The sequence below is a fragment of the Pocillopora damicornis genome, chromosome 5 (assembly GCF_964200805.1).
Source record: "Pocillopora damicornis chromosome 5, jaPocDami1.2, whole genome shotgun sequence".
Lineage (NCBI taxonomy): Eukaryota > Metazoa > Cnidaria > Anthozoa > Scleractinia > Pocilloporidae > Pocillopora > Pocillopora damicornis.
This window is the reverse complement of record NC_142674.1, coordinates 7,315,809-7,329,285: the sequence shown is the minus strand read 5'-3', so window position 1 is coordinate 7,329,285 and position 13,477 is coordinate 7,315,809. Positions and strand designations below refer to the sequence as shown.

The window sequence follows — 13,477 nt, the reverse complement described above, 5'->3', positions numbered from 1 at the left end:
AGACAAACGTCGAGATCTGGGTATAAGTGTGCGCGAAGGGAAGAGGAAAAAACTTGCGCACTTACCTCGACCACCTGAAGGCAGTTAAAAGCCTTTGCGAAAGCGAAAGCGTTATTTCAGAATACCTAAGCCTAAGTGATAATGGCTGACCTTCCGCCTGGCTACTATAGAACGGAGTTAAATAGAACCGTTTGGGAAGTTCCTGAGAAGTATCAGGACCTGAGTCCAATTGGAACCGGCGCGTATGGACAAGTTTGGTGAGTACAGAGTGTTAAAATGCAGACAGAAGTTTGCCTCGATTGTACATAAAATATTTGATTTGAGGTTTGTACCCTGATTTGATGGCTGATCTTGGAATGATGCGATTTTCAAACTGAGAGGCTTCATCGATTTTCGCACCCTTCGTGAAAAAGGAACAGAGGCGTTCAAGAACTGCAAACATCCTCGATGTAGTTTGTTTAATTCGTCACCTACTATAAATATGCTTACTTATCACAATGTTCAGCGCGACAAAGTTTCCACATCACCCCATGCTTCGTCATGGATACTAATATTTGCAATCAGGAAGCAAAAGTAAAAACAATGGATTACCTCTGAGATTAATGCTTTGTTTTTGAAAAGTATGACGTTGTGCTGAAATCTTTCCTTCAACTCTTGCCTTAACCTGCCAAAACACTGTTTAGAGCGAAATTGGGGAAAATTTCCGCACAGCACCATACTATATTATGCATTCAGTTCTTGGATAGAGAAAAGAACGACAAAAGCAATACATTGCGATTGGGAAAACAGATTTGTTTAACAATAGTATGGGGCTGTGCGTAAATTTTACCGGAAATTTTCACGCAGGCTGGCTTCTAATCTTAGTTATATGGTGAAATATCTGTAATGAATTCAAACTCACAGCTAGGTTATACATTTTAACCAATGTAGAGATAAAAATGGAACAGTACATTTAATTTAAATGCAAATAATAGATCAGTTTGTAGATTCATCATTAATGAGGTTTAATTGTGTTCAAAATATGAACACATAGAATGTTATGTTAGGCAAGTTGTATCAAAATGTTGTTTTTCACTTGTGTTATGTTGTTCAGATCGAGTTAAATAAACATCACAAATTCTGGTATTTCCAACAGATCATGATTATTTAAGATGTTATACTAAATACATCTGTCTAGCGTGCACATCTGGCTTGATAACCAGCACCTTTTTGGGAAAAAGAAACCCACATTCTCTCCCTTTTTGGAAGGGACAGAATGTAGAGAACAAAACGGGAGAATCCTATCCTAGATGCACCTCTGAACTAACAGAATAGGGTGGTCTGAGTTTGTATGTACTTACAATATCTATAAAAAAATCTACAGCTCTGCTACAAACACCACTAATGGAGAACAAGTGGCAATCAAGAAACTCTCAAGACCTTTCCAAACCACAATGCATGCAAAGAGATCCTTCAGGGAACTGAAACTTCTTCGCCATATGGATCATGAAAATGTAGGTTTATTGTGTAGAGTTATGGCGTTGTGACTGAAATATGTTTGAAAATGATCCCCTCAGGTCAACTGCTATAAACCCTTTTACTCCCAAGATCTCATTAGCAATTCTCCTTACTGTCTGCCATACAGTTCTTAAGATGCTGGTTTGGAGAATTTGGTTATAATAATCCCATAATTTAAATTTTTCTTTATTCTCATCACTTGTCTGCTTGATATTGTATTGATATTGTATGGAGAAATTCTGGTTTGGTCATTCACAGGGAGTTTAAGGGCCAATCCCCTAACAGATATTTTTCTTTATTCTTATCACTTGCCCACTTGATATTGTATTGATATTGTAAAAAGAAATTCTCTCTTGGTCACTCATGGGAGTTAAATGGTTAAGTTAGGTGCCCCTGCAGACTGAGCTAAGAAGCCACATGTTGGTATCAAGGTAAAATTTGGAGGGTTGTTCATTCTCCTAATGGAATCTGATCACAATTACATGAAAAAAAATTATATTTTGACCTGTGAATGATATGCAGTTAAAAACATGATTCATACAGATGAGCTACAATGAAAATGATTCTGTAGAAAAAAGGATATTTGCAAGTCAAAATTTGAGTTATTTTATATTTAATCATGATGTTGGTGTCCAATGTTAACTAACATTTGTCATCAATTTTTGTTATTTTTTTAAATGACTTTTTTCCTTTTTTGTTTTCACTCATGTACTTGAATCTTTATTTTTACAACAATACCACAGGGTGACACCGATATTTTATAGGACAGATTTTAGTCTATTTCTTTCAACATTTTAACTAAATTGCTGTTTTTTTTTTCTCCTAAGGTTATTGGTTTGCTTGATGTCTTTACTCCAAATATTTCATTTGAAAGTTTTCAAGATGTGTAAGTGAAACATTATTAATTCAAAAGAGAAACACAATTGTTTGTTTCACAGTGTGGTCACTTTGGATGTGGGTTGCAACATTTGGACTGGATGCTGCCAGTCTTCTTCACACTAAGAGTCACCTGAAGAAGACTAGCAGTATACAGTCAAAATGTCATATTGTGAGACAAACAATTATATTTTTCTTTTAAAGTATAATTTACCACAGTGATTAACCTATTTTATGACTTAAAAATTATTTGATGGTTACCTAGGCATATTTTTTATTTATGGAGTATGTTCTCTATAATTAACCATTTAACTCCCAGAAGTGATTAACATAAATCTTCTCCCTACAATATCAGTACATTCTTCAACAAACAGGTAATGAGAATATTCAAACTTATTAGGTAGAAGCTGCTATCTTGATCTAGCACCAAGTTCTCATAACTAATTTACAAGGAAATGTGTAGCAGCTGCAGGGAGAATTAACAATCAGATCTTGGGAGTTAAAGGGTTAAGACACCTCCTTTGTCTGCCATACATTTTCTCATCATTTTATCTCAGTCTGTGAATGTGGTGCTTAATCAAACTCTGCTTTCTTCTCATCATCTTACTGAAAGTTTATTGAATTTGTCAATGTTAACTCTTCAACCCTCTGAAGTGATTAACATGTAACTCACCTTACCCAGCAGATAGGTAATAAGAAAATTCAACCTCATCAGGCAGGAGTTGTTATCTCGATTTTAACAATTTTAACATCAAACTATTGACTCTAATTTACAAGGAAATGAGGAGCAACTATACATTTAGGCAGAATTGACTTGCAGATCCTGAGAGTTAGGAAAAATTTATTTCTGGCAACTCCTAGGAGTGAGGGGGTTTCATGAACACCAAAATTAGTCCTTGTCATGCAAAAAGACAATTGTTTATAATGGTCTTTGGAATTTTTAAACCACCTGAGAAAGGCTTTTCTAGATTTCATATTAACTTTCTGCTTTTTCCTTCTAACCAATAGATATATGGTAACTGCTCTGATGGGAGCTGATCTGAACAGCATTCTTAAGTGTCAGAAACTCACTGATGAACATGTTCAGTTTCTTGTTTATCAGATACTGAGAGGGCTTAAGGTAGGGACAACTAAGTGCTAAACATAATTTCTTCTTTAGCAATCTCCATGATTTGATGTGCGATTAATTCGCTTGAAGAAAGACATCCATTTTGAATTGTTGCACCCCATTTGGTATATGATTAGATCAAGCAAAAACAAAATAATTTTTGCTAAATAGCACATTTCATAACCTTTCCATTGATGTATATAATTTATGGTGGTTAAGCTTCTAATGGCGTGCATCACCTATACCCATTCATACTCAATCAACCTCATTGTCTGAAGAAGACTCGCAGTATGCAGTCAAAATGTTGCAATCCACATCCAAAGTGACCTCATTGTGAGACAATGATTACATTTCTCTTTTGAAAGTGTTATTTACCATGATGACTAACTTCAACTTATTTGATGATGTAAAGCATGGCTTGTTTTGTGAAAAAAAAAATGCCATTCGTGGAGGGTGTGGGGCATGCTCTCACAGAACTTGAATGAATTCTTACTGAAAGCATGTTGAGAAATCTGATGAGGTGTCATTAATGGTTCTAATTTTCTTTTCAGTACGTCCATTCAGCAGGAGTCATTCACAGGGTAGGTTTTTTTTTTAGATAACTTAATTAGTATATTAGCCAGTTAAGTGTCAAACCAAGCTGTATTGCACAATGAGAGAGAGAACTTCAAATGAGTCCATTGTGTGTATGTTTCTTTACTCACAAATTTTTTATTGGATTTGTAGGATCTGAAGCCCAGTAATATAGCTGTTAACGAGGATTGTGAACTCAGGGTAAAACCACTTTAAGGTGTTTTTGTTTAATTTAATGTATAGTGTATTCTTCATTGCAAATCATAAAGGATGTCTTTTTTAGTGAATAAAAGGGGTAACTTTCTAAAGGAACTGTGTTGCGGCATCAGTGGGAGGTATCACAAGATACATGTAGTTCATTTTTATCATCTGATTTGATAAGAAATATTCATTTCTATGCAAATGGAAAGCTAAATTATCACTTCTAAAGGGTACAAACACTAAAAGAAAAAAAAAAGATAAGTTGGTTCTATCACCTGAGTTGAGAATGCAGATTGGCCTCTGCAAAGAGTCTCTAGAGCTAACTTTTCAAGCATAAGCCTTTGACATTCACTCTGATAAAGGGATAATGCTCAAAATATCAGCTATAGAAACTGTTTGCGGTGGTCAATTTGCATCATCGTCTTAGTTGATAAAACCAACCCTTTTTTTTTTGAAGGGGGGTCATTTAATTTTATTTTGTAATTCACTTAAATTACTTACAATACTGTAACAAAATGGACATTACTTACAAGAACAAAAATAATAAAAAGCAAAGAACCACATAGCTTTTAATTTTGACATACTGTTCCAATATTAAATAGAGAGGAAAATGAGACAATTTACCAAATTTTATTTGTTGTTGTTTTTTCTTTAATGTTTGTACCTCTTTGGGAGTGATCGGTTAGCTTTCTGTTTGCTTAGAGGTGCATTTCTTTGCAGTAACTCTGATCTGCCAATTTTTTTTAGATAAAAAAACAGTTTAAGGCTCGTCGGAACATGCTCTTGACTAATTACTTTTTTTTTTCTTCTTAAGATTCTTGACTTTGGTTTGGCAAGAATGGCAGAGGAGGAAATGACAGGTTATGTAGCAACAAGATGGTACAGAGCACCAGAAATCATGCTCAACTGGATGCATTATAATCAAACAGGTTTGTGTCTAGCTTGGAGTTTTCATGATTCTCTTTCATTTCTATTCTACCCTTTCATTACCAAGATCTCATTAGTAATTCTCCTTACTGTCTGCTATACAATTCTTTGATGTTAATTCAGAGAATTTGGCATTGGATCAACTAAAAATCCCTGTGCTGACATTTTTCTTCAGTCTCATCACTTGTCTGCTTGATATTATATTGATATTAGAAGGAGACATTCTGTCTTGGCCAGTTATGGAGTTAAGGGTTAAAGGTTAAATCTCAACTTCTGATAAATTACTCTTCCCTCAAACAGTACTATATTTCCCTGTCAAAAAAGCTGATCTATCTACAGAATTGTCAGTCCCTGAGGAAAAATTGTGCTTCTATTATTTCATTGATATATTGTATTTCCTCAAATAAGCACCTAGGCGCCTATTTATAATTCATGCTTAAAGGAGAGGTGGCTATTGGAAGGGGGGTGCTTATCAATTTCTGCTTTCAAGGAACTGTATCTTTATTTTTGTAAATGTTCAATAGATAAAAAAAAGACTGTGTCATTGCTCATGTAAGCTTAAAGTCAATATGGAGAGAGAAACGACTGGAAGTGACTTAACCCTTTAACTCCCAAGATCTGATAGTCAATTCTCCCCTGCAGCTACAACATGTTCCCTTTTAAATTAGTTACATGAATTAGGTGTTAGATCAAGACAAGAACTTCTACTTGATATGTTTGAGTATTCTCATTACCTGTTTGCTGAATAATGTATTGATATTGTAGGGAGAAGGTAGATGTTAATCACCTCTGGGAGTTAAAGGGTTAAAAAGAAAGAAACTGTTCTCTTGCACTGATTCCACCATATTTGACATTTAAAAAAGTTATAACTAACATGGCAAGAGAACAGGTCTTCCTTAGTCCTATTATTGAAGGAAGTGAGGGAGGAGGGGGTAGAGTGCTTATCTAATTAATCCTTTAACTCCCAGAACTGATCAACATGTAGTTTCTCCCTATAATATCCACACAATATTTAGTAAAAAGGTAATGAGAATACTCAAACTTATCAGGTTGAAGTTGTCATCTTGATCTAACACTAAATTCTCATAACTAGTGAACAAGAAATTGTCTAGCAGCTAGAAGGGAGAATCAAAAATCAGATCTTGGGATTTAAAGGGTTAAGAGGGATGCTTGTTTGACATTATGGCCTCTGGGGTGAAGGCTTACTCTGGGGAGGGTGCTTATTAGATTGTGGGCTCTTACTCGAGGGAATATGGTATTCAGACTTATTTCAGTATTTAAATGAAGGGTGTTTTCCTCCTTTGCAGTGGATATTTGGTCTGTTGGTTGCATCATGGCTGAGCTTCTGACGGGTAAAACATTGTTTCCTGGGAATGATCATATCCTTTTAATGACTTTTCATTTTTACATGATAAAAAATTCATCTTGTTTCACTTGTAGTACTTGAAAGGGAATAAAAATATTAATGAACAAGTTCCTCCTAAATTTTTCTCTTTGTCTTCTCATTTCTTGCAAACCAGTAATTATTTATGTATTGTTACATAAGTAACTTGCTTAGCCTTAACTGTTACAAAATATTGATCAGTTGACACGAATTATGCAACTTGTTGGGAAACCTGGTGAAGATTTCCTAGGGAAAATCAGCAGTGAATCAGTAAGTGTAGTTGATTTGATCTAAGGATTATGGTCAGTCAGCTAGTTCAACTACCCATCCATCTGTCTATCTACCAGTCAGTCAGTCAGTCAGTCAGCCAGCCAGCCAGTAAACCAGTCAGTCAGTCAGCCAGTCAGTCAGTCAGTCAGTCAGTCAGTCAGTCAGCCAGCCAGTCAGTCAGTCAGTCAGTCAGTCAGTCAGCCAGTCAGCCAGTCAGTCAGTCAGTCAGTCAGTCAGCCAGTCAGTCAGTCAGTCAGTCAGTCAGCCAGTCAGTCAGTCAGCCAGCCAGCCAGTCAGTCAGTCAGCCAGCCAGCCAGTTAGCCCCTCAGTCTGTCAGTCAATCAGTCAATCAAGGAACTGTATCTTTATTTTGGTAAATATTCAATAGATAAACAAAAATTGTGTCATTGTTCATGTAGGCTTAAAGTCAATATGGAGATAGAAATGACTTTTGTTGTCAGTCAGCCAGTCCATCTGCCCATCCATCTGTCCATCTGCCAGTCAGACAGTCAGTGAGTCAGTCAGCCAATAAATCAGTCAAATGAATAAAGGGGGTAAGTTTCTAAAGAAACTATGGTGCTGCATCAGTGGGAGAGTATAGCAGGTAATTTAGTGTGAACATCTGAGTTGAAAAAAGAGTTAAATGCTGACTTTTCAAGCTTTAGCCCTTTGTCAGAGCAATGAAGGGCTAATGCTCAAAACGTCAGCCTTTTAGCTCTTTACGGTGGCCAATTTATGTTTTCAACTGAGTCGTTAACACTAAATTACTCAGTAAATCAGTCAGTTAATCAGTCAGTTAGTCAGCCACTCAGTCAGTCAGCCAGCCACTCAGCCCCTCAGTCAGTCAATCAGTCTGTCAATCAGTTCATCTGCTGGTCAGCGAGTCAAAATTATTTGTTTTTTTCTTTTTTGGGAACAGTCAGTAGATCTTAACCATTTTATGTGTTCTCCAGGCAAGAAGTTATATAGCATCAATGCCAAAATATGAAAAGAGACCATTTACAGAGGTTTTTGTTCATGCTAACCCACAAGGTACGTAAAGTAAATGTTACCATGATGTACATTTAGGAGGCATGGCTTTTGATAGTTATGATGCCCATGGTCAACTGGAGATCAAGCAAAATCAGGTCGAAGGGTTTATGGAGGTTTATGCAATTTCCCCCCCCCCTCCCCCCTCCACCACCACCTTTGCAAGGTTAACCCCTGTGGTAAAACAAGTTTGCCCCCTGTGGTAAAACAAGTTTGTCCCTTGTGGTAAAACAAGTTTGCCCCCTGTGGTAAAACAAGTTTGTCCCCTGTAGTAAAACAAGGTTGCCCCCTGTAGTAAAACCAGTTTGCCTCCTGTAGTAAAGAAAGGTTGCCCCCTGTAGTAAAATAAGTTTGCCCCCTGTAGTAAAATAAGTTTGCCCCCTGTAGTAAAACAAGGTTGCCCCTTGTAGAAAAACAAGTTTGCCCTGTGGTAAAACAATGTTGCCCCTGTAGTAAAACAAGTTTGCCACCTGTAGTAAAACAAGGTTGCCCCCAGCAATAGAACACGTTTGCACTATCTTTAAGCAAATCTTTCAACTCATTTCCAAACAGCAGAATTCAGTCATTTTCTGAAGAAGTTATCATGTGTTTTGATTAACATGCAATTCAAGGTGAAACCATAGCAGAGTTTGTTCAAGATGCAAATTTTTAGGCGTGTTATAACGCGACACAGGACTCCTACACAAGTAGTGCAAAATCACTACATTTTTTATGCTAAAATTCCAAGAGCTACTTTTTAAGAACAAACTAAAATACTGTTAGGCCAAAAATATGTGTAGAGTAGTTGATATTCACACTTGTTTGTTGTTGAGCCCAGTGTTTCAAAGCAACTTAGCATGTTTTTGTAGGTTAGCATTTGACTCAAGAAAAATTGCTTCTTCATCAAAATATATCATGATTTTGACAGGAAAATAATATGTTCATTGTAAAGAATCAAGTTTTAAGATTTTTGGGCAAACTTGTGAAGGCAGAGGTGAACTTGTTTTATTTAGGCAACTGGGCGCAAACATGCATTAGGGAAAAACTTCTAGAGACCAAGTGTTCAATGGGGTTTGGGCAATGCCTCTCTCTCCCCCAGGGGTGTGAGGGATGTTAGTGTTAATGATGGCTGGGGAAATGGGCTTCCTGAAATGGAGTTGCACCCAGGGAGTCTTTTTGTTATTTGGCCCACTGGGTGTGTCATCTTATATGATTTGGGACTCCTGTTTCTGTGGATGTCATCGACACTGCCAGAATCATCAGAAAACTTTGTTGTCAAACTTTCACCTAACCTACAAAACAAGCTAAAGATTTTTTCCCTTGTTAAAGGAAGCACAGATAATTTTCAGGTGAGGTTTGGGTTTAGGCAAGTCACATTCAGGAGGAAGAGCACGAAAACGACACCTCCCTCTTGCATTCATTTGCCTGAAAATGTACAAAATGATGCAACTCTGTAAGCTTTGAAACATTATATTTGTGGCCTTATTCAGCTGTAGATCTGCTGGAACGGATGCTAAACCTTGATACAGACGTAAGAATCACAGCAGAACAAGCCCTCGCACATCCTTACGTGGCTACTTATGCCGATGCAGACGACGAGGTAACCCTCAAGTGGACGTAAAAATTTTAAAACATATGTCATAGATTTTCTGTGCTCCTTGGGATAGTTTACTGAAAATAATCGAATTTGGTTGAAGGATACACATAGCTCATATTAGTTGAATAAAGGGGGTGAGTTTCTAAAGAAACTGTGGCGCTGCGTTGGTGGAAGAGTCTAACAGGGAAATTTGAATTTATCAACTGAGTCAAATCGGCAATCGTAATCCCTACGGTGAGAAGCACTCAATATGGTAGTAGTCTATGTTTCTGACCCCTGCCGTTGTTAAGTGTGGTATATCTGGAAATAGGGTGTCCTCAAGCCAATAGCCATCAAGAGTGATGTACTAGGGGAACATTTCTCTCTTTTCCTTAACAGCCAACGTGTGAGCCATTTGATGAAGTACAGTTCGAAGCCAAGGATTGGCCAATAGATAAATGGAGAGGTATTAAACACTTTACCACCGAGTTCGTTATTTTAAGTCATTCTGTGAAAGATGCGAAGTCACCCTATTCGCAAGAGAAACCAAAAAATAACAGTTTAGGAAGATAGTACAACATCGAAAATGGAAATAATAAAGAAAACGGAACGAAGAAGATGGAGAAGATTGACACGGATATAAAATAAGCCACATGAAAGAATGAAGAAATGTAAAATGGTTTCCTTGTTTACACAGCCTGATGTAAACACGCGGGAGGTTGGGAGAACACGAGATAAGCGTAGGAAACCACGACGCGAAGCGGAGTGGTTTCCAGTTTATCGAGTGTTCTCCCAACCTCCCAAGTGTTTACATCAGGCTATGTAAACACGGAAACCATTTGACATTTCTTTTATAAAATAACTAATGAAAGAGGAACGAAAACCGTGTTTACATACGCTCATGTAAAATGGTTTTATGGCCAATCAGAGCGCGTGTACTATTTGAATTATTTTATAAATTTCGCTTTTACCTGGCTCCTTTACATCATAATTTGATGTCAGACCTCTTTTCATGGAGATTATTTTAAGGGTGGAATGACGAACATTAAAGAACACGTTTGCCCATAGTACTTTCTAAAAGTATCTTCTATTTTGTTTCAGATCTGGTTTACAAAGAAATCCTTGACTATCAGTCAAAGAAAGAAGAAGAGAGTATGCAAACTGGATAAAGAACAATTTGGGAAAAGGAAAATAATAGTTTGTATATTATCCTTGGAAGACATGAATATGAACAGACTTTTACCAAGAATAAAGGGAGAGTGGGAAGCCTTTGGAAGCTTGGGTGTTCTCTTAAATCAATTTTCAGTTGAGTGTCGAAAGTAATTCGGGGTTGCTTTGGTTTTACTTTACTTTGCTGTGTGATTGGTTCAGAAAACTCGCGCCCCATCCTCTCAACCAATCAGATGCAAAACTAAATACAATCGCGAGTTGGTCATTCGCGTTTTCCCGCGCTTCAAACAGGTTGCTTTTTTTTGCTTTGAGTTCTTATTGGCTAATGATTTTGGACATTTAATCGAATAATGCTCTAGTGGTATCTTTTTTCGGGTGTGACCTTTGACTGGAGAGTTGTTTTAGTGGTTGTAAAAATTTGTTCGCAGTTTAAACACTGTCAAGAAATGAAATATCCCTCGTATTGTAACCTTCTACTCGTTCAGAAGCCGAAAAGTCTCTCTAACTCTATTTATAAATCAAAACAATAAGGCAACACGAAATTTGACAGGTCTTCACCTACAAGCGTGTCCAAATGTAACCAACGACTATCATATTTTCTCTGAATATACTTTTTTCTCGTGTGATTTTGATTGGTTCGTTTTGAAATTGGTGTTCAAATGTTTCGTGCTGAGACGAATCCCTTGAATAAAATTTCGGTTTTTGGAGTTGAATTGTCAGTTATGCGATGAAGCTCTATTTCAAGGACTCAGTAATTTATGATGTAACGGTGACATCATGTAGCCAGCACCAAGATGAGATAAAACTTGAAATTCTTTTGAATTAGTCCATTTATTCCGGGAACAACAGATAGGAGAATTTGTTTAATCATGTATTTTTGTCAATGAATGGCTTTCAAAAGGATAAAATTGATTTATGATGATTAATACACGTGTAATTAGTTATATCAGTTATATCAGTTTTAGCGCGTTTTAGAGGCGAAATTAATTTTTGTGAAAATCTAGCATTCATAGTCGGTATTGTTTCTTATTAAAGAAAGTGAAAGATATGAGAACCTGAGGGTGTCGTTTTTAAACTGCATTGTTGATACCTTACAAAGGTGAACCCAGTTCTGTTCGTTGGGAGAGAAAAGTCAGGAACGGAACAAAAGACCCTAAGCAAATTGTCTCCAAGTTATTCTTTTGTGAAAGTACTAAGGAAGGGTAATTCCCAGTAATAGGGTAATAGGGATGTGAAGCAGAATTGGGTCGTATTTTCACGACTGGATTAACTATGTTGGGGTTGCATTTTCAATAGTTAGAAGAATGGTGACGCAAATTTTCACGATATTTGGGGTAAGTACAACAAGCCCATTGTAGCAATATTCAATACCAAAATTCAATTTCAATTTGAGTTCAATTCAAGTTCAGTTCAATGAAAATTCAATGAAAATTCAAGTTCAATTCAGGTTCAATTCAATGGAAATTCAACTCAATTTAATTTCAATTTCAATTCCAATTCAATGCGAAGAAGAGTACATTTAAAAATTGCTTCCGGTTAATGACCGGAAATGATAACTAGCATACGGGAACTTTAATACTTTGTGTTTTCGCGCGGGAAAGTTAACTAGCATCATGGCGGACATTAGGCCAGAATTTGGCGTGGAAAAAGACTTACCTAACTTTTTATCGTCAGTGCTCGATGGGACAGAGCAGTGTATACATATTAAGGAAACGAATATCAATGACTTGCAAGTACAATCTGCAGTTCTCGATCGAACTGTTAGTCTTTCGAGTTCTATTGCCTTAACCAACATTGAGCAAGATCGGATCGAGTGGGAATCTCTAGCTATTACGTTTGCAGAAATATTGCAGGCTATTCAAAATCATCTCAAAGTTCTAGCAGTAAAACCTTCATCAATTTCTCGATGTAAACGTAAAATTCTTAGGACGGGAAATCCAGGGAGACCACAGTTTTATTTATCTCCTGAAACGTTAGAAGATCTTCTCGGACTTGGATCTTCACTGGCAAAAATTTCTTGGTAGTTTCGTGTAACCCGTTGTACAATTTATCGTAGAGTACTATCATATGGCTTGCAAAGTACGGCGAATTTTAGTTTATTGCCGGATACAGAATTGGATGAATCAGTCTTGGAGTATGTTGCTCGTCATGGATTAACAACCGGGCGAACATACCTGACCGGGTACCTTAAGTCACTTGGACTGAGGATTCAAAGAGGAAGAATTCGTGAGTGTTTAGCAAGGGTGGATCCAGCGAATACTGCCTTGAGGTGGGGAATTGTTTTTTCTCGTGGGGAGTTGTTGTTTCTCGTAGGCAATACTCCGTGCCATGGCCAAATTCTCTCATTCGCTGAGGTTTTGTGATCCACGGATGCATGTGTTTTCTCTAGAAGAATTGTCTTTCTCAGATGCGGTAATAACAATCTTTCACAAACTGTTCTGGAACTTTTTCAGAAAGCAATTGAAAGATTGCAAGATGGGTTGTGGCCATCACTTATTCGTGTGAATTATGGTGTGGAAAATGCACCAGTTTGTGATGGCATGGTGGAAGTAAGAGGTGAAGGTAGAGATAAATTTTCAGGTGTATGTGTCATCTTTTCTATTACGTGTTTTTACGCAATGGAGGATACAGGCCTGCTTCACGTTGACAACGCAACGAATATACTTGTGCTTCATTCGATATTTCTCCCAAGAATAAACCTTAAGCTTCCCGAATATATAGAGGCCTTCTTCTAGAGAAATCATCTATGCATCCTTGGATTACAAACCCCAGCGAATGAGAGAATATACGCTCCCCTCACCTTTTAAAATTTTTTGGCAGCTACTGACGCTAAAAAAGGTATGCGACAGGAAATAGGCAAAGGGAGTAGCGGGCATTTTCACGATTC

General features: G+C 37.1%; 1 protein-coding gene and 1 pseudogene across 1 annotated transcript; both read left to right on the top strand.

Annotated features, from left to right (window-relative positions):
* Positions 1-8: 8 nt before the first annotated feature.
* Positions 9-11,644, top strand: LOC149044929 (mitogen-activated protein kinase 14-like). Its single transcript, XM_089206901.1, has 13 exons — positions 9-257; positions 1,364-1,493; positions 2,325-2,383; positions 3,382-3,493; positions 4,033-4,062; positions 4,208-4,255; positions 5,070-5,184; positions 6,490-6,565; positions 6,761-6,836; positions 7,790-7,868; positions 9,335-9,444; positions 9,820-9,886; positions 10,522-11,644. Exons 1-13 carry the CDS (start codon positions 142-144, stop codon positions 10,587-10,589), a joined length of 1,086 nt encoding a protein of 361 aa, XP_089063027.1. The 5' UTR covers positions 9-141; the 3' UTR covers positions 10,590-11,644.
* Positions 11,645-12,073: 429 nt separating this feature from the next.
* On the top strand, positions 12,074-13,477 carry LOC149044928 (uncharacterized; annotated as a pseudogene).

Coding starts and splice junctions, on each gene's coding strand:
- LOC149044929 (XM_089206901.1), top strand. CDS start 142: ATGGCTGACCTTCCGCCTGGCTACTATAGAACGGAGTTAAATAGAACC. Junction 258..1,363: donor GGCGCGTATGGACAAGTTTG/GTGAGTACAGAG, acceptor AAAAATCTACAG/CTCTGCTACAAACACCACTA. Junction 5,185..6,489: donor GATGCATTATAATCAAACAG/GTTTGTGTCTAG, acceptor CCTCCTTTGCAG/TGGATATTTGGTCTGTTGGT.